The 21450-nt window shown below is 41.8% G+C and overlaps 2 protein-coding genes across 7 annotated transcripts; both read right to left on the minus strand.

Annotated features, from left to right (window-relative positions):
- Window positions 1-647: 647 nt before the first annotated feature.
- d2hgdh (D-2-hydroxyglutarate dehydrogenase) lies at window positions 648-5226 on the minus strand. Of its 3 annotated transcripts, XM_068580395.1 has the most exons (11): window positions 5101-5226; window positions 4931-5003; window positions 4029-4377; window positions 3862-3919; window positions 3635-3774; window positions 3355-3548; window positions 3072-3240; window positions 2796-2939; window positions 2515-2657; window positions 1827-1992; window positions 669-1627 (listed from the first exon to the last, which is right to left on the minus strand). In XM_068580395.1, exons 2-11 carry the CDS (start codon window positions 4931-4933, stop codon window positions 1365-1367), a joined length of 1629 nt encoding a protein of 542 aa, XP_068436496.1. In that variant the 5' UTR covers window positions 4934-5003; window positions 5101-5226; the 3' UTR covers window positions 669-1364. The 3 variants fall into 3 exon arrangements, with proteins under 3 accessions (XP_068436497.1, XP_068436496.1, XP_068436495.1); XM_068580396.1 differs by lacking the exons at window positions 4931-5003; window positions 5101-5226 and adding an exon at window positions 4470-4637 and having other exon boundaries at window positions 648-1627; XM_068580394.1 differs by having other exon boundaries at window positions 4931-5226.
- A 571-nt stretch (window positions 5227-5797) lies between these two features.
- On the minus strand, window positions 5798-21147 carry nsd2 (nuclear receptor binding SET domain protein 2). Of its 4 annotated transcripts, none has more exons than XM_068580771.1 (23): window positions 21119-21147; window positions 20981-21030; window positions 18950-19587; window positions 18323-18491; window positions 18039-18205; window positions 17178-17618; window positions 16467-16674; window positions 16026-16135; window positions 15764-15872; window positions 15517-15626; window positions 15169-15258; window positions 14756-14882; window positions 14196-14396; window positions 13885-14064; window positions 12354-12510; window positions 12064-12266; window positions 11603-11706; window positions 11162-11431; window positions 10413-10529; window positions 9973-10114; window positions 9746-9852; window positions 9073-9271; window positions 5798-8469 (listed from the first exon to the last, which is right to left on the minus strand). In XM_068580771.1, exons 3-23 carry the CDS (start codon window positions 19556-19558, stop codon window positions 8138-8140), a joined length of 4152 nt encoding a protein of 1383 aa, XP_068436872.1. In that variant the 5' UTR covers window positions 19559-19587; window positions 20981-21030; window positions 21119-21147; the 3' UTR covers window positions 5798-8137. The 4 variants fall into 4 exon arrangements, with proteins under 4 accessions (XP_068436872.1, XP_068436874.1, XP_068436873.1 ...); XM_068580773.1 differs by lacking the exon at window positions 21119-21147 and having other exon boundaries at window positions 5798-6176; window positions 8180-8469; window positions 20981-21118; XM_068580772.1 differs by lacking the exon at window positions 21119-21147 and having other exon boundaries at window positions 18039-18202; window positions 20981-21118.
- Between the last annotated feature and the right edge of the window lie 303 nt (window positions 21148-21450).

Genomic DNA, 21450 nt, shown 5'->3' on the forward strand with positions numbered 1-21450 from the left:
CTGTTCTCATTATTCTTAATTAATCCTTCACGCTCCAGTTCATCACTCTCATGGGTCTAAAATACAAAAGTGCACAAACGGGACCTGAATGCATTATTGTTATTATCTACCAGCAGTTGGGAGTTGGCATCTTGCTCAAAGGCACTAATGAGTTTTGAATGGATGAACACTCATGAGGCAGCATGCAGTCTGATTCAACAGTTCTGCGTTTAACTATTGTTACTGTATGAGTTTGGTCTGTTATACCATAAAAACATGGAAATATGTCTTATAAAATGTATGTCATAGCAATTCTATAAAAAAACAGGACATATTTCAGTATACAATATATAAAAATCTAATGTAGTAGTTCACTGTTTTTTTAAAGAGTAATTTCAGAAAAAAATATCTTAAAATTGTATATTGATGTCATAAAAGAGTAAGAAATTATTGGTTGAGAAAGAGCAAAAGTGTCATGAACTAACAAAAGGAAAGGATAAATATAACATACATGATCACACACACACACCTGTGCAACCAGAAAGGATGAAGGAAGACTTGTTTGTGGTAGAACCGATATTTTTATATTGGAGGTGAAGCTGTTTTCTGCAGCGAAACAGGCTTCAATTAACTCCTTTTCTCCCATCATGCCACACTGCACAAGTGGCCTGAATAACAAAAAAACAATCATTTGGAAACTGTTTTATTAAAGATTCATAACAGAGCAAGTTGACTCGGTGTGTGGTTACAAATCCATTTGTTCACATATGCAAAAAAAAGAAGGTATTTTTTTTTATGTGATAGAACAGTTGTCTTACTCAGCCTGTGTTGTGATTTTAGAAAATATGTACAATCAATGGCAGTTGTTCGGTCCAGCTGGCTCAGACTAATGCAGTCTAATACAACAGTCCTGCAATAAATCAGACCTTCTTGAAGGTTATGTTCAGTTTTTCTTGAATTTTTAGAGGCATTGATTCAACTGTATTGTATTGTACTGACAGGTGTTTCTATTATTTTGATCATCCTATTTTGACGAGTATTAACAGTAGGAGTGTATTTGTACGAATACAATTTACGGGTCACAATTTTTCAAGTATATATTTAAATAGTTTATATGTACATTCGTAATTCACACAACTTTGATCATGATGGGTGTTAAGGTGCACTGCTGGTCTTTCTTCCAGCAAGTGCTCTATGGAATAAGTAGTACATGGCCTAAAGCTACCAGTCAGTGGAAACAGCAGAGGTAGATGATAATGTTTAGCTGTAACTTGCAAAACCTGCCGCTCGGCCCGAAATGTGTGAAAAATGTTTCATAGGACAGAGCAGGAGCCGCCATAAACAAACATGTGGCAATACGGTTGAGGCCCTGCGGGAGTTTTGGTTCATTTCAGGTCATCTGGTAGAGTCTTGTATGGGTTGAGGATGCCCTTAGGGTCCAGCATGGCCTTGATATTACCCATCAGCGTTACAGCCTGACTGGGTTTGCTGTAGTAGATGTAGTTCCTCTTCTTCAGGCCCAGTCCGTGCTCTGCACTGATGCTGCCGTGACAGCTGGCCGTCCACTCGTAGACAAAGGGCTCGATGGCAGCGAGAAGAGCGGGATCTTTGACAGGAGAGGTGATGTTCAAGTGCAGGTTTCCATCTCCTAAAAGTCGGGATGGAAAGGCGTAAGTGAGAACGATTTGTAGACCACCTATATACCACAATTACTTAGTATTTCAGAATGGAGATCAAGCCATTGTATGTATTGTAATGAAATAGATCATATCACATGCTAGCAGGCTATTATTTCTCTATTATACATATAAATGATTGTTTCATGTCTTTCCGTCTTCTGGTCTTACCAACGTGTCCGTATCCCACCACACTCTTGGCTCGGTCCCCGAGGTGCTCCCTCATGTCCGTCACCAGCTGGTAGATCCGCTCCACCGGAAGTGAGATATCATACTTGTAAGTGAAGCCTTCGTGAGTTAGCGCCTCTGTGACACGTTCACGAAACGACCACAGAGCCTGGAAAGGTCGAAGTGGAAAGGTAGATTACAAGATTATTATCATCTAAACCAGGATTATAAACACAGTTAAGGCTAAACGTGAGACATTCTGTTCATAAAAAGGTTTTCATTTTCTCCCAAAATATTGTATTTGTTGGGGACTATTTTCACCTGCAGGGTTTTTGCTTTAGCATGTCTTAAAAGCAGCATCATGGTGGATGTGGGATTGACTCAAAAATAACCATAGTAATAAAGGAGCATGTCACTTAATGCAACAATGTGGCTCATTTAGGTTTTTTTCTTAATAGATATTGGAAAGCAATGGAGCCTCAAAGCACAAAGGAATACGCTTTATCCAAATTTGGCGACAGAACTATTTGTAATACTTTATTTGTCATATTAAATACATATATATCTGCAATTTGGTCTCTGCATTCAACCCATGTTTAGCAATTTAGGAGCATTGAGCTGCTTAAAAGCACCATGGGATTTGTTGGAGGATGTAAACAATCTTATTCTGAAAATAATTTTGAAACAAGACCTTTATTTTGGAGTCTTCAGTTGCCACAGTCCCATCGGTGACCAATGATGAGTTCATCGCCTCCTCTAGGAAATTGTGGAGTTTCTCCCCGTCATGCGTTGGGTCAGATCCAGATGTTTCTATGACAACGTAGAATGGACAAGCTGCGAGATGGAGGAAAGAGTTTAGCGTGGGGGGGTGTGGTTCACCGCTTTATGCACTAAGTGTTTGCATGTGTGTGTGTGTGTGTGTGTGTGTGTGTGTGTGTGTGTGTGTGTGTGTGTGTGTGTGTGTTGGACTACCAGAGATGGGATTGGGTAGTTTCAGGTGCATATTCAGCAACCTCATACATTCACTGTCCAGGAATTCGTAGGCTGACAGAATTTCTCCCAGCATGCCTCTGCAGAGCTGAAATGTCTCCAGGAGCTGCTCAAAGGTCTCACAGCCTAACGAGAATGAAAGAGAACAAAACTTGACATTCATCAACTGGACTGAGGCACAATTCCCCTCACGTTCTGTATGCAGCTGTAATGCAGTTTGAGCGGTTGTAAAAGAGAGAAGTATCGAGAAAATCGTACCCAGAAAAACCACATTAACAGATTTGGGTTTCCGTGGACAAAGGATGGACACTGCAGTGATGACCCCCAGTGTGCCCTCCGACCCGATAAAGAGCTGCTTGAGGTCGTATCCTGTGTTATCTTTACGCAGCGTGGCCAAGCAATCCAGCACTCGCCCATCTGCCAACACCTGTACATGCCACATACATATGCAAACAAACATTAGTGCACATCCTTTATATTGTTCAATATAATACTTGTTGTTGAGCAACATCAAAGTTCCTCCTTTCTTTATTCCACTCACCACCTCCAGACCCAGCACAGTCCCGTGTAAGGAACCATATCGCAGCAGCCGGAGTCCACCTGCATTCGTTGCCACGTTTCCCCCAATGTGGCAACTGCCTTTTGCCCCCAGATCAAGTGGCATGATGTAGTCTCTCTCCTCAAGGTACATGGACAAGTTCTCCAAGACACAACCTGCCTGACAGGTCAGAATGCCTGGCAGATGGAGGAAATGATGCGTAAAGATTAGTGTAATATGCTGCAAGTACATAAGCAAACATTGAACACATTTTAAGACTTACCAGAGATACTATCAAAAGTAAGGATGTTGTTCATAAGGGCAGTGGAGAGGATGATCTCATCATAAACAGGCACGCTGCCTCCTACCAGCCCAGTGTTACCTCCTTGAGTGTTCAACGCCAGATTACGACCGTTACAATACCTACAGGATGGGAACAACAACAATTTAAACCACCTTACACACCCCTCGCTTGTGTATTTTTCATTCCATCCACTATTTGCTTTTTACTTGAGAATTTGAGAAACTTCCTCTGTTGTTTGAGGTCTCAGCAACACTTCACTGGAACCTGCCGAAGATGTACGAACAAAGACATGAGAACTAAAAGACATTATCTGGGAAATGGTGTAATTTCTACCTTGAAGTGGAATGAGCCGAACGACTTTTCTCGTCATTACCTCTCACTGACTTGAGCCAATCCACATTGCTGGACTCCAGCAGGTCAGGGTCAGTGATGGCTCTGCCTGGTAGGGTCTTCCTGAAGAAGGCTAAATCTTCCTGAGTTATTCTGGAGAAGGGCCGTCTGTCCGGGGCCGCAGCGGGGTCCGACCCGCCTGCCCCAGAGTGCAGCTTTCGACAGCAGACTCCAGCGTGCCATGAGGAGGTGGGAAGAGAAGATCCGGGTGGACGTCCTGCTGTGGCCGTTGATGAGAAGGTGCTGTGGGGGCTCAGATGTCTGAGAGCTGTCCTCAGTCTTAATGTCCTCTGGAAAAACCCCACCATGACTGGAGTATAGGCGCAAACAGGCTGCAGGGAAAAAAAAAAGGATGAATTATTAACCCGTTTTCTCAACATGGAAGCAGTCACTCATTTCAGCCGATGTTCTTATACTTATTTACCTGGTATGGAGTTGGGCCGAGGTGTGTGGAGCAGCTGGGTAAACTACAACTAAAACTACATGTCCCAACCCATTTGTCTGCTTTGTTGAGCCACTGCTGAAATGTAGTCTCAAAGTGTTGTCCTCCAGTAGAATATGAGTCGATAGGCAGCTTATGTATTGGCTGATAGGTTACTGATTTTTATTTTCGCTGTGTAAATATCACCAGTCCAATTTTAACAACCTGATTTTTGACTTGAATTCGCAAAACAGAAAATTAACCTATACAATGTGATAAACTAAACACTTAATGACACAGTAAGTTAAGGAGGTTTTAAGTTACTTCTAAAGATTAAAATCATTGTAGTCAGTTCATGAAGTTGCCTGAAGCCCTGCTTCATTTAAGAGATTACGTAAAAACGGTTGACTTTCATGTATCTTAACACATTAAGACATTCGCATGTGCTATCTTAATTTACTCACCATTAACGTCCGGCTAACTACCCGCACCTTTCCGACTGTGTGTCCTCTTTCATGTCATATCTGAACGCGAAATCTGTGACAAAGTTGCGTTACTTAAGCATGCTAATGTTTACAACTAGCAAGAACTCTGCCACTAGCATGTTAAAGGAGATTGACGGATGACAACGGACCAATGAGAAGCCTTCTTTTTTGACGATCCCTCCCTTCCACTAGGGGTCTGGGTCCTGTTTCCTTATTCGTTATATCCCAAGTCTCGTATTTGTCGTTTCCTCAACCCTCGATCTCCGAGGAGCCGCGAGCAGGGACGCACGAGAGCAGCCTTCCAGGAAGTATTTTAACGCTCGACACGCCCCCTTATGGTTCAGTCGTTATTTGATTGGACCCTGCAGATCACTGGAGTTTCATACCAGAGTGACGACGTATCACAGATTACACTCAACTTTTACATGTGATTTGTTTTCCGATTCACCATCTGGTTAAGATATGTTAAATGTAGGTGTAAAGAGAAAAAGGGCCACAAACCACTTTAAGTTATTAGAAATAATTGTCTTTTCTTGATCTGTTATTTATCTTCACTAACTTTCATTACGGACACAATTAAAGTCAGAGAGCCGAAGAGACGATACACTTCATACATTTATCATAATTTCTATTCAGTCGTGTGAGGCTGATCATTCCTGAGTGTCGGGTTTGATGAGTTAAAGCAGACTAAAGATTATAGTGTATCTACTTTCACACTTTTTTTAATCCTATGTCTGTTTATATTTATTGTTATGCACCTTCACCTAAACAAATTCCTTGTATGTACAATGTATTTGGCCAATTAACGATTCAGATTCTTTGATATTAAAGCAAACAGTCAATGCATGTTCGTTCACTTTTTATTGCACGATTCAACAGATGTGAGATCCTGCAGAAAAGTGTTTCAGCACTGCATCAAGAAAAAAAAAGAAAAAAATAGAAAACATACATCAGAGAAATTGTATGATATTTACAATAGATGCATCACTATTACCACTTATACATTATGTACATATTAGTCTCTGGTTTTACTATGACAGTAGTTACAGAATGAAACCCCTACTCACATGTTTACACTTCAGCTCTACAGGGAATTACAGTGCTTACAAAAATAACTGGACTACATTCACTCAACACAAGTCACGGTTAGGATACATACAAAGTCGGAAAAAAAAACACTTGTACGAGACTCGCTGCACCTCTGGACATGTCCCATTCACACACCCTGCGGGAAAACACACAAAAAAGGTGCAGTTATGGGAAAAAAAAATGGGCTCCCATGTGTCTATACAACTCAAATGCAGGTTTTTGGATACGATTTAGAAAAAAGAAAAAAGCACAGGTAGTGGCTTTAACATAAAAATGGCTGCCTGTTTGGAGTGATTCAGATTCTAAAATAAAAACAGTCCCATTTTTTTTTTAAAATGAATGTTACGATATGAAAACGTAACAGTGCCAGAACCGTCTGTAGCCTCTGTGCTGCTGGAAAAATCAATAACCGAACTCCTAAAAGAAAAACTCACGGACGACATAAATTCTAAATGGTCCGTTTGCTTAACGTAGACTTAAATATGACATTTGAGACAAATGATCAGTTTAATCTGGTATCCTCAAATGGTCAATGCAAAGAAAAGAGGGAGAGCTTTTGAGTTTTTTAAAAATGTTTTACTTAACCAACATGCACTGGAAATTGTTTTAAAGCTCCTAGTACAGTGGCCATATGACGACATTTAAGACTTAGTTTCTAGCTCCAGTCTGGTGAACTTATTTGTACTTTGACATGGATGGTGGACAATGCAAATGGTATCCATCGAGTACTGCCAACTATGGTAACTCCAAAAGCAGCATAAGCGTGACACATTAAGTACAGCGCAGCTTTAAGTGCAGCTGGAGCTCAACACGATCACCTCATGGGAAAAGTTAGTCAGACTAAAATGTACCACCGCACTGTTTTCTTGACCCTCTTTGTGATGCTTCATGTCAAGTACCAATATGAAAAACGCTATCAGATGTTAGCCAGTGGGCTGTTAGCCTGAGTTAAAGTAGTCATCAACAACGAGGATGCAGTTTGAGACCAAAACCCTCCTGAGAATTAAAAAGATGTCTGTCTTTTAATCACTCAATGATTTTTACCATCAATTTAAAAAAAAAAGCCTGTTCCTTCAAAATGTGAATCCTAATGATGTGTATGTCTATAAATCTTTGTCCCTCAGACTTCTGATACTTCAATAAAAAAGGCCAGGACTCAAAAAAAAACAAAAAAAAGTTACAATGGCGCGTGTTCCTTCATTTGTCTGGTTGAGCACCAAAGACCGACAACCCTCCCAGTAGTGTTTTTATGTCAGACACAGGTTTAAGAGCGGCCCCCGTTCTCTGGACAGGCGGGTCAATTACAGTTTGTGGTCAACAACCAGACACCCAAATAAAATAGTAAAAAAAAAAAAAGAAGATAGAAATAATTTGAATCTAAATAAACTGAGCTGAAACAAAACAGGTTGGAAAACAGCAAACGAACGTCTAGAGCTAAATGTTACCTCCGACTACAAAACAGAGGCCTATCCATAGTGTCTTGGTGTTTCGATATTAAATCTGACACATATACATATGTATATATATATATATATATATAAAAATAAAAACATTTGGCAACCTGTTTGATGTCTCACTATTCCAGTAATCATATTTTTGTCTTTGATATACACATATATAGATATAGCTATAAAACTCTGCCGTCTAAAGATAGTTTGTTGAGTGACGCTGCTGCTCAGTTTTATCACTGGTTATTTTTGGCAACATCAACTGGTTGCTTTTGTTAACCTAGAAATCTTTTAAAACTAAAATAATAATAAACGGGGCATTTTGTTTGGTGGAAGAATGAGAGTAGAAATCCAGAAGTCAAAGTTTCCTGACCTGCTGCTGCTTTGTGCTTCAGTGCAGACAAGGAAAATAATAAAAAGTTTATGTAAAAATTTTTTTTTTAAATGGTTTGAGCGGCGAGCCGAAGGCTGCTGCCGAGCATACGAGAGATAAGCGGCTTTCCCTGATGACGGAGATGTACAGTGCCTTGATTGTTGTGATCTTGGGAGACATTATGTAGGGGTTTGTTCATGAACGTGGAAGCAGGCGTCAAAGAGTCTAGTTTGGTCTTTTGCTTACAGAGGATTGGGAAGGGGTCAAAGGTCACTTTTAGGCCTCTGCCGCTTTCCTCTTAGAGCGTTTTGTTTTCACCTTGACTCCGTCCGCCTTCCTGGAGACTTTGGGTGGACGGCTGCCGACGGCAGCAGTGGCGACGGCGGGGGTCTTCGCGGTCACGATCGCCTGAGCGTTGGCGCCTTGATCTTGGTGGTTCGGTCCCTCCAGCTCCTCGTGCTCCTGGCAGCACAGCTGTCCCGTGGGGGGCCAGGAGCGCAGAGCCCCCTCCTGGTGAGCCTTGCAGAAGGAGTTGGGGCAGAGCTGGCAGAAGGCTTCTGAGTTTTTCCCGCAGACGTCACAGTGGTGCCAGGGGCAGTCCCAGCGGCCTGCGGGGAGCGAGGGCGAGCAAGTTTAGAACACGTCGTAATGAATCGAATAAACTCAAAACGCTGGACAAAGACGGAAAGAAAGCTCTGTAAACAGAATTTCTAAAAAGATTTTAACTAAAAGTTATGCTCCTGAACCTTGCGTGAATATAAACACACTTAACATAAAGTAGTTAACTCCGTGAGCAGCAGGGTGCACAATTTTTTTTTAAAAATTCAAAAGCCTGTGATTTTATGAGTTTACAATCAAAAATGTATTTATTAAAAAAAAAGGTAATCAAATAGCTGCTTCTAATTCTAATGAATAAATGTTGCAACAACAACAAGGTATGTAGAAAATAAATGAAAACAATTTATTTTAAAATTGTGCTTGTGCATTATGTCAGCCACATGACTGGGTTTGACATATCGATAATCAATCAAAGAAAATCTACAATAACAGAAAGTTGCATTTTTATTTCACCTTTCAGGGGAACATCAGGATGCTTTTACATACACGGAGGCAGACAAAAATAAATGAACACAAGAACACGCAGCTTTCCTTCCGGGTGAGTTGGGTGAATATCTGTGATTCTGCTAAAGTGTACATTAGTTGTTTCTTACCGAAGGGTCTCTTGGTGAGGTTCAGGCAGGTCAGGTGATATGTTTTGGTGCAGGTCTTCTTGCCACAGAGCACCAGCTGCCCTCCGTCTCCGCAGCGGAAACAGTCGTCATCGGACTTCTTCTTCCCTTCGGTTTTCCTCCTTTTATACTTTCTCTTCAACCGCTTGGCTTTGGGCTCGGTTGTCGGGCCATTCGAGTTCTGCAGAGGAGATGCAAGGTTGGGATAAATTTGATCAACGTTTTTGCTTCATCTCAGGGGAGGGAGGGTAAAGCTCATCTTCTAAACGCAAGAAAGAAAATTGATCACTCAAAACTAGTAAAAAGAAAATACTAAAAAGATGGCTTCTCTTTTGTTTTTCTTGTGGAGCATAAATTAATTTGGCTGTGCAAATGGCAGTGAATAAAGCCTGATTTGCTGCATGTAAACTTCCCGACACACCAGTTTCTCTATGAGGAGGTTGCAATTAACTTTTGAACGTCTCTAAACTTGCCTCAAAGCACCCAACTCAAGTCTTTCAAACTGCTCCAGAAAAACCTGGACATGCTCTCTGATCCCATAAACATACTGCCAACTAAATAAACCCGGAATTTGCAAACAAATCATTTTTAATAACATCCCCAAAACACAGCTTGAATCTAATAATGAACCTACAGCTCTGATTGTTAAGCTAACCTTGGGTCGATCTCCAAGAAAACCGCTGCAGTTGGGAGCACCGCAACGACAGACGGTCTTCTCGTTCCCGAGGCAGTCGAGGTTGTAATTAAAGGTCAGCTCCGTGCCTGGAATACAAAAACAACATATGTATATATATATATATATATATATATATATTTAGTCAATGATTGGATTGTGAAAGCAATGCGTGGACGAAGTCAGTCTCATTTCTAACTCGTCCTCACCCTCTGGGACGTCACAGACGGCGAACAACCCGACCCGCGTGTCGCCGTTTACCGTCCACTTCTGCGTCTCACAGTTGGGCTGACAGCTGTGGTTCATGAAGCGAGAGTAGTTCCCCTTCGGACCGGCGTCAATGATCCGGTCCTTCAAACCACAGAGAGTAAGTGCCTCCGAGTTAATCTATAGCTTTTACAATTTGTAGTTTAATTTCTTGTACAACATTACACAACTTTATTATGTTATTTATATATTTAGCTTTAAACAGATGTATTTGTAGTATTGACTCCTGTAATGCTACAGTTGCTTGTCATGCAACATTCCCAATGCAATACCAGTCTGTTCATCTAGCTCCCAGTAGAAATGGCAGTGCTGATAGTAAACAGCACACCGATACACTGCAGAGCAACAACTAAAGCACTTCACTGTTGGTTTGGTCACTAACCTTGTCGATGGTGAGCATGTAAAAGTCAGTGATGTTGTTCTCGTGGGCGTACTTGATCCTCGCCCTGCACTCCTCCTCGTCGATCAGCTCTCCGATGTACTCGTTTACAAACTCGCCCTGTTTGAGAAACCAGACCGGCAACGTGTTGATATAAGAAATGTTCGCAGTATTGTTACTACAGCGCCTTTTAAAGTTTTATTGGTTGACATTAATAATAATCAAAAAGGGGATTTATTTTGGCTTTTGTGACACTGATTGGGAAAAATACCCTTAAGTACAAAATTTAAATCTAAACTGAAATATATAGTGTATGTGAGCCTGATCAACTTTTGTTTTGTAAATTATTGAACTCTGGGTAGATGAGCTTTAATTTCTAAACCACCATCTCTCAAACAAAGATGAAAATGCCACCCAAAGAAATGAAATTCAATTAAAATTAGGCACCAGAAATATTTTTCCCAGCCACGAAGGAATTTGATAATCAGGTAATTATTATCATGAAATTAACATTTGATAATCTTCCCTTTAATTATATTTAAAAAAAATGTATATTGAAGATGAACTTTAATTTCCACGAAGACACAACTGACTTAACTGACTATAAATGGTGAATTCTTTTTAGAACAAATTTTTTAAAAATCCAAAAAGCCGCATGGGATGAATCTTTCCCCGACAGTTCACACATTTGCACCAGACCGGCTGCTGCGGCTGAAAAGACGGTTTTGAAGCAGGACGGCCCCTCGCCTCACCTTCTTGATGTCCCGGAGAGAGATCAGGCCCCAGCCTTTGCCAGGCGTCTTGATGATCTTGGTCTCCGGGTAGAGGCGCTTGGTGAAGTCCTGGTTACAGCAGCGCTCCCCGCTGGGACACACCTGAGGGTGGCACTCGTACTGCAGCATGCGGTTCAGACACTCGGACTCGAACCCGCACGGCCTCTCGTCTGCCGGCTTACAGTTACACTTGGGGATCTCGGAAACATCCGCGGTGTAGACCTGAACTCTACCGAAGGGTTTGTTCACCTGAAAGCAGACAAAAAACAGTTACCGAGGATAAGTTTCATCTGTTCTGGAGGGTATAATTTTAGAGTAAACTCTTCACATGTATGACCCCAATATTTGGGTTCATCACATAAAAAATGTATTCAAACAAAAAGAGACAAAAGCAAAGATTCAAACTTTTAGATTTCACACCTTGATAAATTTATACGGGGGAGGCTTTCGGCTGTTCTCTTGTGCTTCCTTGGCCTCTCGTTTGATTTTTATCTCCTTGAATCGAGCTTCAGCCTCCAGCAGAGCTTCAGAAACAAGACAACATAGAGGCTCAATACATTTCATCTCCGGAAACATTCAGCTTTACATGATGCTTAACAGTCATTGCTGTAATGTAACAAGTGCAACTTCAAAACTCCACCAAATCTGAAAACATTTCAACTGCAACATGTTTGCTTTTCTAGATTGTTTTAATCTTCTTTTTGACATCTTGTATACAATATCAAATTTGATTAAAAAATGTCCCTGTAAGTGAACACAAACGTAAACTGTAAAAAATAAAACGAAGGAACTCCTTTCATGCATTTTTAAGACTAAGCAATTGATTACAGAAATAGAATGAAATAGGATATTTTTTTTAATGAGGTAGTCTAGATCTTCACCGTTCTTGAAGACTTTTCCTATGCCGGTCCTCTGGTGCTTGCTGCCCCGGTCTCCCTCCATGTATGGAAACACTCGGCCCTGGTGAGTCCAGAAATAGTCTTTGGAGCCAAAGAAGAAGACCGGGAACTCTCCGATCTCGTGGCGAAGATGCTGGATGTTGGTGGGGATGTTTCTGGGGTGTTGGATCTCTGCAGGCCACCATCTGAGGCGGATAGAAAAGGGAGGTGTGAGTCATGGTCACAATGGAGAACAACAACACAGTACCGAATCAGGGATCTGTTTCTCTGACCTGTATGTTCCCAGTTTTACCCATATGATGTCTCTGTATTTGGGTTTCTTTCCGGCCCGGCAGTCGTTGCAGAACCAGCTCCCATCAGGCATAACGATGTTCAAGCAGTCGGGGTGAAAAGCGGCGGGACAGGACTCGCAGCACAGCAGCTGCCCTCCTGCAACACAAGAACAGTGCAAACGTTTAGGTACGAGTCAGAAGCATCAAAGCTGCTGAGAGAGCTCTAATTTACAGTTGAGTCATCTGAGCAAGGGTCATAAAACCAAGCACAATAAAACTCTGACAAGCAGAAAGAAAACACTGCCACGTACATACCCACTCATTAATCCACACACACACACACACACACACACACACACACACACACACACACACACACACACACACACACACACACACACACACACACACACACACACACACACACACACACACACACACACACACACACACACTGAGTGTTTTAGTTGTGAGGCTGAGAGGATAAAGCGGGCGGACTGGTACCAATGGCTCAGAGGCCTTCACACAGGGTTTTGAATTATATTTTTAACTGTTTTAGATCACATCCCGAGTCATACTTTGCACATAATAATTATATAATTTAATAACTATTGGCAATGATAATGCACAACGTAGTCCTCTGTAGATTCACTTTTTCGGAGTCTAAACAGATGCAAAGGCTTTTATTTAAATCGTCTTGTACTTATAGACTACTCAAATATTCTGTTTCACTGGGGAATGTCATAGTACAGCAGAGACGCTCTTTCTTTCGTTTCACTGGGACTTTAACTCTTGCATGACAAACTCTTGAGTTCAGCTTTTCCTCTGATTTTCCATAACTGTTGATACTAAATATCAGACTTGGCCCACACTTTATTGCCCTATTCTCTATTGAGCTATTACATCATATTAAAGTAGTCTTCAGTCACTTCGCCTGTGATAAAAAATACAACAAAAAAACTAAATAAATGAATCAGGTTTGTTTTATAAACATTCATAAATTAAATAGTTTAACACAGCAAACTGTTATAAACTTAATAAGTGCGTCTACTTTTGCTGTCATGTAACAACAAAAACTGATCACGAACCAAGCTGAGTCAGCATCTGTGTGGTAAATCACCTCAGCTGAACAAGATCCCGAGGGAAACCCTGTGACGACGGGCCTGGACATACAAGCCGGATTTCTCTATGTTTTTCCAATTGTATGTAAGTTTTTATAAAATATTCAAGTCCCCCAGCCTTGACTTTCCAAAAGCACCCTCTGTTGTTAAACGTTGTCAATAAAGCCAGATTTTAAATGTTTTATTTTAATCCTTTTATTTCTCTTTTTTACTTATAACTGCCAGCAGGTAACCCCATGACAGTTTTAGTGTTTAAAGAAAGTTTTGTTTAAAACTTTAATGATTAAGTAATTTAACAGCTGAAATTTGTTTTAACAAAAAAAAGCATCCTGAAATTGCTTATTAAAGGGTCACATTTTGATACATGATATTATAACTGCCCTCTTTGGTGATAAAATGAGGTGGCGAACCTTTGGAGCAGACGAAGCACCAGCTGACGTTGACGTGACTGTGGTGGCTGTAGCCCTTCTTGGCGTTGAAGTGGTTGGTGCAGATGATGGCGGTATTGGTGATCATCTCGCTGCCCGCAGCCACACACAGGTCACCGACGTGGTATGCAACGGGGCAGCGCAGGCAACGCATCAACCTCCCTACAAAACAGAGAGCGAGCGGGACACCAGATTGGAACAACATTCATCACGAGGAGTATAAGTGTCACGACATGTCTGCTGTGAAATACTGCTGTTGAGCAAAAAAAAACAAAAAACATCTGGTGTTATACCTTTTGTGGACTTCTGCTTGGTGCGGCAGCCGTAGTGGCAGCTCAGGCAGGCGTGAAGCGGGCAGCGAAAGCCCTTGTTGTCGAACACAGTGAGGGGGTTGAGGCGGATGCACGCCTCGTGGTAAAACTTGCCACAATGTGGGACGTGGCAGCGCCGCACAGCGCCGTCGGGCTGCTTACAGGTGAAACACGAGTGAATTCCTGAGAGGAGAAACAGGAAGGGAATAATAAAGAGAAAAGGAATGTTACAAACATTACTTCTATTATCAAGAAAAATGTACAGATACAACTACAACAAACTCTCAGCCCACCAAGGCACTATTCTTGATGGGTAATGATTGGTTATCAAGGGTCAGGTATTGATTGGAAAGAATATATACAAAAATGAAACCATATGGATACCACCCCAAAAACGAATCTTGCAACCACATGATCCACATCAAATATCCTGAACTGCTTCAAGTGCAACATTTAGAGACAATAAGAGATAGACAGATACAAGAGGTTGTTTCTTTCCCCAGATCGATTGTTGTTTTCTGGACAAAGTGTGAGTTCCTCACCGGTGCTGCACTCCTGACACAGCAGCTTCTCGTCAGGTTTCAATGGCAGACCCAGACAGTGGAGGTGAAACATCCCACAACATTGGCCTTCACAGGGCACTAAGTCCTCACCGGCCTGCTCACACGTCTGTAGAGGAAATAAAATACCGATCTCAAAACCCAGGATATTTCAGTGTATGTTGTCAAAACAAAAGATGAAACATTGATATAGAAATGTGTATTATTATTCTTAACTGGAATATAGCTGAAAACGTGTTTATATACCACGAATGATTATATAGGGATGCAGATTTGTGTGATCCAGCGTGTTTATATGAAAATACTTCGTCCAGACATGTTTTCATTTACAAAAAAGGTAAGACATTTTCTCCGAGAAATGTCCAACATTTAAATAAAGAGACTCAAAGACTTACCTGGCAGACAAACTCTTTCTTCCGTTCCCCCTTTTTTGTCCCATCTAAGCTGTCACTCGGAGAATCAGGACGTCCTTCACTTCCAGAACCCTGCAGCAAACACGTCAACAGACAAGGCTAAATCACAAGAATTATAATTAAATTCACACATTACGCAACATGAACAATCAAATGTCCACTAGTACCACTGGTGAAAAGCATGTGAAATTAAATGAATACAATCAAACTAACTATAATAACTATTTAGCAATACCAGTCTGTAAAGTTTAATCAGATTAAGATTTGTGGCTCCCGAGCGCTTTGGTTTATCAGTACATTTCGTACTAATCTGGGGTTATTGCCTCTCACCTCGGGATCAGGACACGGTGTGACCCGCCTTCTCTTTGCCTTAGAGGGTGTAGCTTCTCCATCCTGCTTCCTTTTCCTCCTACGCTTTGGTTTTTCTGCATCTTTGTCTTCTGTGAAGACAAAGTGTTTGGACAAAGACAACTAAGTACGTAACAAAAAAAGATTCACACAACAAATCGCGGGGGTTTCAGATGTGAATTTTAAAGAGCAATGTTGTTTTTCAGTACAAACTAACAAGGTGGTTTACCAGTGAGGAGAGCTTTAGACTTCGTTAGTCTCTTCTTGGGTTTTTTTAAGTCTTTGTCGATTTTCTTCCTTCTTATCTGCTTTTTGACTATTCCTTCTGAAGTTGAGTCCTGAAAAGGTGTGTAGAAAAGATAAACATAAAAATCAACACTTCATTACAAAGTGCTGACAATCCGTTTTAGTGCTGAAGTTTAGAAGAAAAGGAAAAAGAAGAAAAATGCCAATCTGCAGCAAGAAAATCCTCAGAGAGAGGGAAACCTCACCTGGTTTTCTGCATCTTTGCTTGTTTTACGTCTCTTTTTAGGCGGCTGAACCTTGTCTGCGGCAGCGTCTTTTAGCGACTGTTTAGATGCATTCTTTCGCTGCCTCTTGACTAAAAAATAAATGACAATGTTAAAAAAGGTCAAACTCACGGATTTGGTTCTGATTTAGTGGTTAATGGTTAAAACACAAAATGCTGTGAGTATCTTAATGATTCATTTCAAAAGCTTTCTCCCACACCAAAAAAAAAGTACAATCTTTATACAACCAGGCGGGAGAATTCTTAAATATACTGGTCACACAGTGATAAATTCCCCAACAACCTAACCACTTTTATAGCCACATGTGGCAATTTAAAGCAGCAGACTCCGCAGCTCTGGTAAACACATACCAGCCACGCTCAGATTTAACCGACCCAATCAGAGTTTCAACTTTCAACCAACCTGGAACTGAAACTGGAAGTGAGACTGGTTCTGTTATATTGTCCGTCGAAGAAACCAGCTTTGATTTCCTTTTCTTCACGGGGTCCGTTGCAGATTTTTTCCTTCTCCTAACCGTTTTTGTGGGAGACTGAGCCTGTCTGGGTACCCTCTTTTTCCTCTGAGGTATGACTGTTTCAGCTTGTAGATCTGGTGCAGAAGTGGTAGGATCCTACAAAGAAAACAACCAAATGTATCAAATGGCATCATCTTTAAAAAATAAAGAGGCAAAGGCTTTTTCAAGCTGCTAAAATGTGATCATGAAATTAGTCTTTCAGGGTTCCACAACAGTTTCCGGTATAAAATGCTTGTTGTATTTTCATACCTTGAATTTGCTACTGAAGTGACTAATTTGAGTTAACATTGAAACGGTAAAATATGCAGTCAATGATGGGTTAATATTAGTCTATACCTGAAGCCTGTTCCTCACAACATCAGCAACTATAAAATAAGAGTTACGGGTGGGTCAATGATGAGATTTACAATTTATGTGTTTGTACCAAAGTTATACTGAGCTAAAAAGATGTTTCCTGTGATTTGCAATTTGTCTGATTTCAGAATTTTTAAGACAAATATTGATAATTTCATTCATTTCCCGGTTCTCTGAAGACGTGTCTGCAAGTCTGCATGAAGACAAACAAAAGTGGATGAAACATTTTAGCGAGGTGTCCAAACCTGTGAGGCTGGCTGCGGATGTAGCATTTCTTTGGAAGAAACAGTGTCTTTCACTTGCTTTTTCGACAGCAACTTAGTTAGATGGCCTTTGCCCCTTCGTCGATATTGTGCCAAGCCGGGTTTTGTTCTTGGTGCTTTTGTCTTTTTCCCTGTTGAAGTGCTGTCTTGGGACTTAGAGGCGGCTGTGGGGTTATCGGCAGGGCCCACCGGCATTGAGGGGAGATCTGGGCTGAGTCTAGACTCTGTTTCCTGGTCCATCTCGTTGCTCGGTTTTGGCCTCATCTTCTCCAGGATGCAGGGGTTCAGATGGGGCCCGTCATCATCATACAGAAAACTGAAGCGTACCATGCGCTCATCCAGTGACATGCTGAAGGCCTCCTCGGCCTGAATGATGCCCATGTTCCACTGAGCTTGGAGTTTACGGGGCACAGAGGGAGCCGTCTGCATGCCATCAGGAGAAAATAGCAAGGTTTTACTACAAATTACAAAAGATACAACACAGTCATAATGTTTAATCATCGTGTTCAACTGGGGAACACATGTTGCTAACAAAGAGAATGCCAATTACAAATACTTGATTTTACACAGTGGGCAATATTTAAAAGCAAAGTTACAAACTTGATAAGTAGCATGTGACGGTTACAATAACAGCAACTGTTGTTGATATTACAGTAACAAATGTAGCAAAAAGTACTTCCTGTTTGTGACTATGTATAATGAGGATGTTTGTTCATATTTGAAAATTAAATGGAAAAAAAAAAAAATCAGGCAATGTGTCAAGGTTTCTAAGCTAAGTCTTTCTAAACAGCAGCAAACCACATCCTCAACAGACAGAGACCGTAGGAGAAGAAGCCAAATTACCCTTTTGTGGATGACACGAGAGGCTGTCTGTTTGTTGCCCTGGCTAAGCTCCTGGTATTGATCCTCTCCGGTGAAGGACACCATGTTCTTCTCAAAGATGTAGCCTCTCTCTGGGGCGTCTCCAAAATACTGAACATGGTAAAGGGGGCCCAGCCTGCTTTTGACTGCTGAATTAGGAAGCAAGAAAACACAATCAAATTAATAATGGTATAAAAACATGGACTCCATAACGTCAACAGATCACTTAGGGCAAATTGATGCAGGTAGTAGAGACTGTTACTCACTTGACTGTTTTTGTTTGATGTGATTGTTAAATTCTGGGTCTGTGGCCACCATGCAAGGCCACCAGGGGTATCCTGACACCTTGGTCCAAACCAAATCACCAACAGAAAACCTGATCATTACAGGGGACTTTTCTGTATCCTCCTTTGTCAATTGTGGGATGTGATCAGGCTGGAGAAGAGAAAAAAAAAGAATTAGTTAAATCAATAGATAAAATTAGAAACTAATCAAGGATAAACCCTCTTCCTTAAATCATTTATGTTCTCACACAGTATTTCAGACAGGTATGTACCACTACCAGTATTTTACACTTGCAATTATTGGCTAACAATAATTCACATACAACACATTAGGTCTCCGCCTCCGCAATATTTTGGATAGAAAACTGTGTATTCAGCTGTCCATTGTAGGCCCAGTACTGTTTAGTCAAATGTAAATATATATTTGGTCCTTTAGTCTTAATACCATCTGTCAGCATAACTGTAGCTCATTGTTGGGTTCTTGTTACTCTTTAAACCAGTATGAGCGAGAATTATTGCAGTTTATATATATTTGCCACAGACATACAAAAGTTCTCGCTTAAAAATACAGATCCTTTGTTTCTTAGAAGTAGGATTAGAAGCAAAAACCTCATTAGCTGCTCCAGTTACATCTACAGCGTTGGTGTGGTCAAGTGGTTCCACAGGAATGGCAGACGAACCGAGAATCGGTTTGTGAGGTCCCCCCCTCCTTTTCTTCACGTTCTGCCTTTTCTCTGGTGCAGACATCGCATCTTCGGTGGCCGTGGACAAACTGGTCCCATTGGCACAGCATGGTTCAACCAACAGCTGCTTGACCGCTTGGGGTATCGTCGCTTTCAGTTCATGTTCGGTATGAGGAGTGCAATTATGCTGATGGGTGCCATTAGTAGCAGGAGCTTCAGTGCCCTTAAACATTGGTGGCTCTGGAGCACAGAGCTTAGGCAGCGTGTCTTGGTCCCCATTCAGCACACGGGAGGTAAGGTCTTTGAGCCGCTCATGGCTGTGGTTGTTATGACTGTGGCCAGCCATCTTCTGCAGGACACCGTCTTGTAGTGTGGCGGCCAGCTGAGCAGCAGCTTTGTCCATTATTAGTAGAGCAGGGTCACTGCTCATGTCCCCCCCACCTTTCCTTACACTGAGGGGCTCCGGTGGCTGCTTCATACTGATCGGGTTGGCTGGTTCGGGCATCGAAGGCAGGGAGCTACCTTTGACGTCCATCCCATTTAACCCCCTCCAGGCTCACTGAGCTAAAAGGATAGGACAGAAACTTCTTACTCCACAGGTTTCAATCAGACAACATTAAACACAGCGTGTAGAACATTTGTTGGAGCTCTTCATTCAGGCAATTTGTAAAATGGTATTCTGGGATATGAAACCTCAGAGCATAATGTTACATATTCTACAAAATGGCACTCACTCACTTGCCCCAGCGGAGCACGGACATTGAGCTTGGAGGCGACAGAGAAAACTGCACCTGTCACGCAATGTTCCAGCGGCGTGGCTCTGGATGCTTTTAATAAGACAAAAAGTCGCACGCAACAACACCTCAGTTTGGTAAACGACGACAAACCCCTCAATAAAACACAGACTCGTACGTTGATCCCAACTAATGTGAAAGAGATCAAGTCAAAACTATTCTAAATTACATCCAGGCGCACGAACAAAAACCACAGGGCGGGCGGAAACCTCTTACCGCGACAAGTTTGCTTTCACTCCTGGAAAAAGGGGCACTAGCTGCAGTCTCTGGAGGAGTGAATGGATAATGCAGGAGGCTGTCTGCAAAGCTCCACCGCATGCAGCGAATGCCCAATGAGTGGGTGGCTAGCTGTGCTGTGTAACCACCACATCACTGGTTAGAAAAGCCGCGGAAATGGAAGCAGCTGACAAGTTGGACTAACGCTTATAGGGGTGCGTTTAATCTATGGAATTGAATGAGTCCCACTTCAGTCAGAAGCTTAACAGGTTACGTTGCAGTTTAGGTTGCACGATGACGTTAATTTGCTGATCAGTGGTTGTAATGTAACGGCAGGGCTGCTGTCTAATTCACGTTAACAGAACGGTTAGTCTAACTAATAGGTGTAACAACGTAAAACACCATATTCCGTCGTTGCACCATCATGTCATATTGGGGCCCCGACTAAAATCTGAAGCGGAAGCCACGATGTGGGAATCTCACGGACCCCAGGCACGGATTAGAGGACCTCCCCCCCACCCCCCTACCGTACAATCGTATCTCTGTCATGGCTACAGTCAGCCATTACGTCGCATTCCAGCAAATAGTCCAAGCCGCCACCCAAAAAGCTAGCTAAAGACAGTTGTACACTCCCCCGAGAAAAACAAAAACACGTGACTAAATAGATAAACGAAAGCGCTTTACAACTGGATGATTACAGGAGCGTGTTGGAATTGTTGTACTGTTGTTTCGCTGATGTACTCAATTTGTGGGCGCCATGACAGCTCGTTTAAAATGAAGCTAACCGTGCTAGCCCAGTAAAACTACCCTGCCGTTAGCTTGCTAGCTAGCTTACGTTAGCAGGTTAAAATGGTCGGTCGGGACGAACAAGTGTATTTACAAGAAACTCCCGCCGGTTGATATCCTTCGGGATGACAACGCATGAAATACAGTTTCTGTGTAATTACCTGTTGGGTCTCCTTTTGGTCGTTAAACTGGAAATATGTCTGTATTCATCCTGCAAAAGCGAAGGATTTCATTCAAGCCGAATCAAAAGCTTGCGGGAAACTCAAACTCTGGGGCCGACCAGCGCGAAAAATACTCACTTCCGATTGGTCGAGAGCTCAGCGGCTTCAACCGGTTCTTTCAAAAAAAAAGAAAAAGCCCAACCGTAGGAAGTGGCTGACCCCGGGGTCTCCCGTCTGTTTTGACGTAGATCCACGACTTTTTTTTTATTACATTATTTTTTAAATCGTTAGTGCTCACAACTTACAAACACCGTACGTATATTTATTTGTCTCCTAAATTAATAATTTAATCAAGTTGTGAGTACTAATATACGTCATTAAATGTGTAACGTTTTAACGCTAAGCATTTTTTTGTATTGACATACGAACAGTTTCCTCTCAGTGACGAGTCTGAATCCTGGTTATTGTAA

This window comes from Clinocottus analis, unplaced genomic scaffold (assembly GCF_023055335.1).
Source record: "Clinocottus analis isolate CAN_PGR_092001 unplaced genomic scaffold, fCliAna1.0.p SCAF_17, whole genome shotgun sequence".
Taxonomy (NCBI): domain Eukaryota; kingdom Metazoa; phylum Chordata; class Actinopteri; order Perciformes; family Cottidae; genus Clinocottus; species Clinocottus analis.

Excerpts from the sequence above, each read along its gene's own strand:
- d2hgdh (XM_068580395.1), bottom strand. Across the intron at positions 3,241-3,354 it reads CTGTGCTGGGTCTGGAGGTG|GTGTTGGCAGATGGGCGAGT; the intron begins GTGAGTGGAATA and ends TGGCATGTACAG. Across the intron at positions 1,993-2,514 it reads CTGAAGACTCCAAAATAAAG|GCTCTGTGGTCGTTTCGTGA; the intron begins GTCTTGTTTCAA and ends CGACCTTTCCAG.
- nsd2 (XM_068580771.1), bottom strand. The coding sequence starts at position 19,558 with ATGGACGTCAAAGGTAGCTCCCTGCCTTCGATGCCCGAACCAGCCAAC. Across the intron at positions 18,492-18,949 it reads TAACTGGAGCAGCTAATGAG|CCTGATCACATCCCACAATT; the intron begins GTTTTTGCTTCT and ends TCTCTTCTCCAG. Across the intron at positions 14,397-14,755 it reads GTGTCAGGAGTGCAGCACCG|GAATTCACTCGTGTTTCACC; the intron begins GTGAGGAACTCA and ends TTCTCCTCTCAG.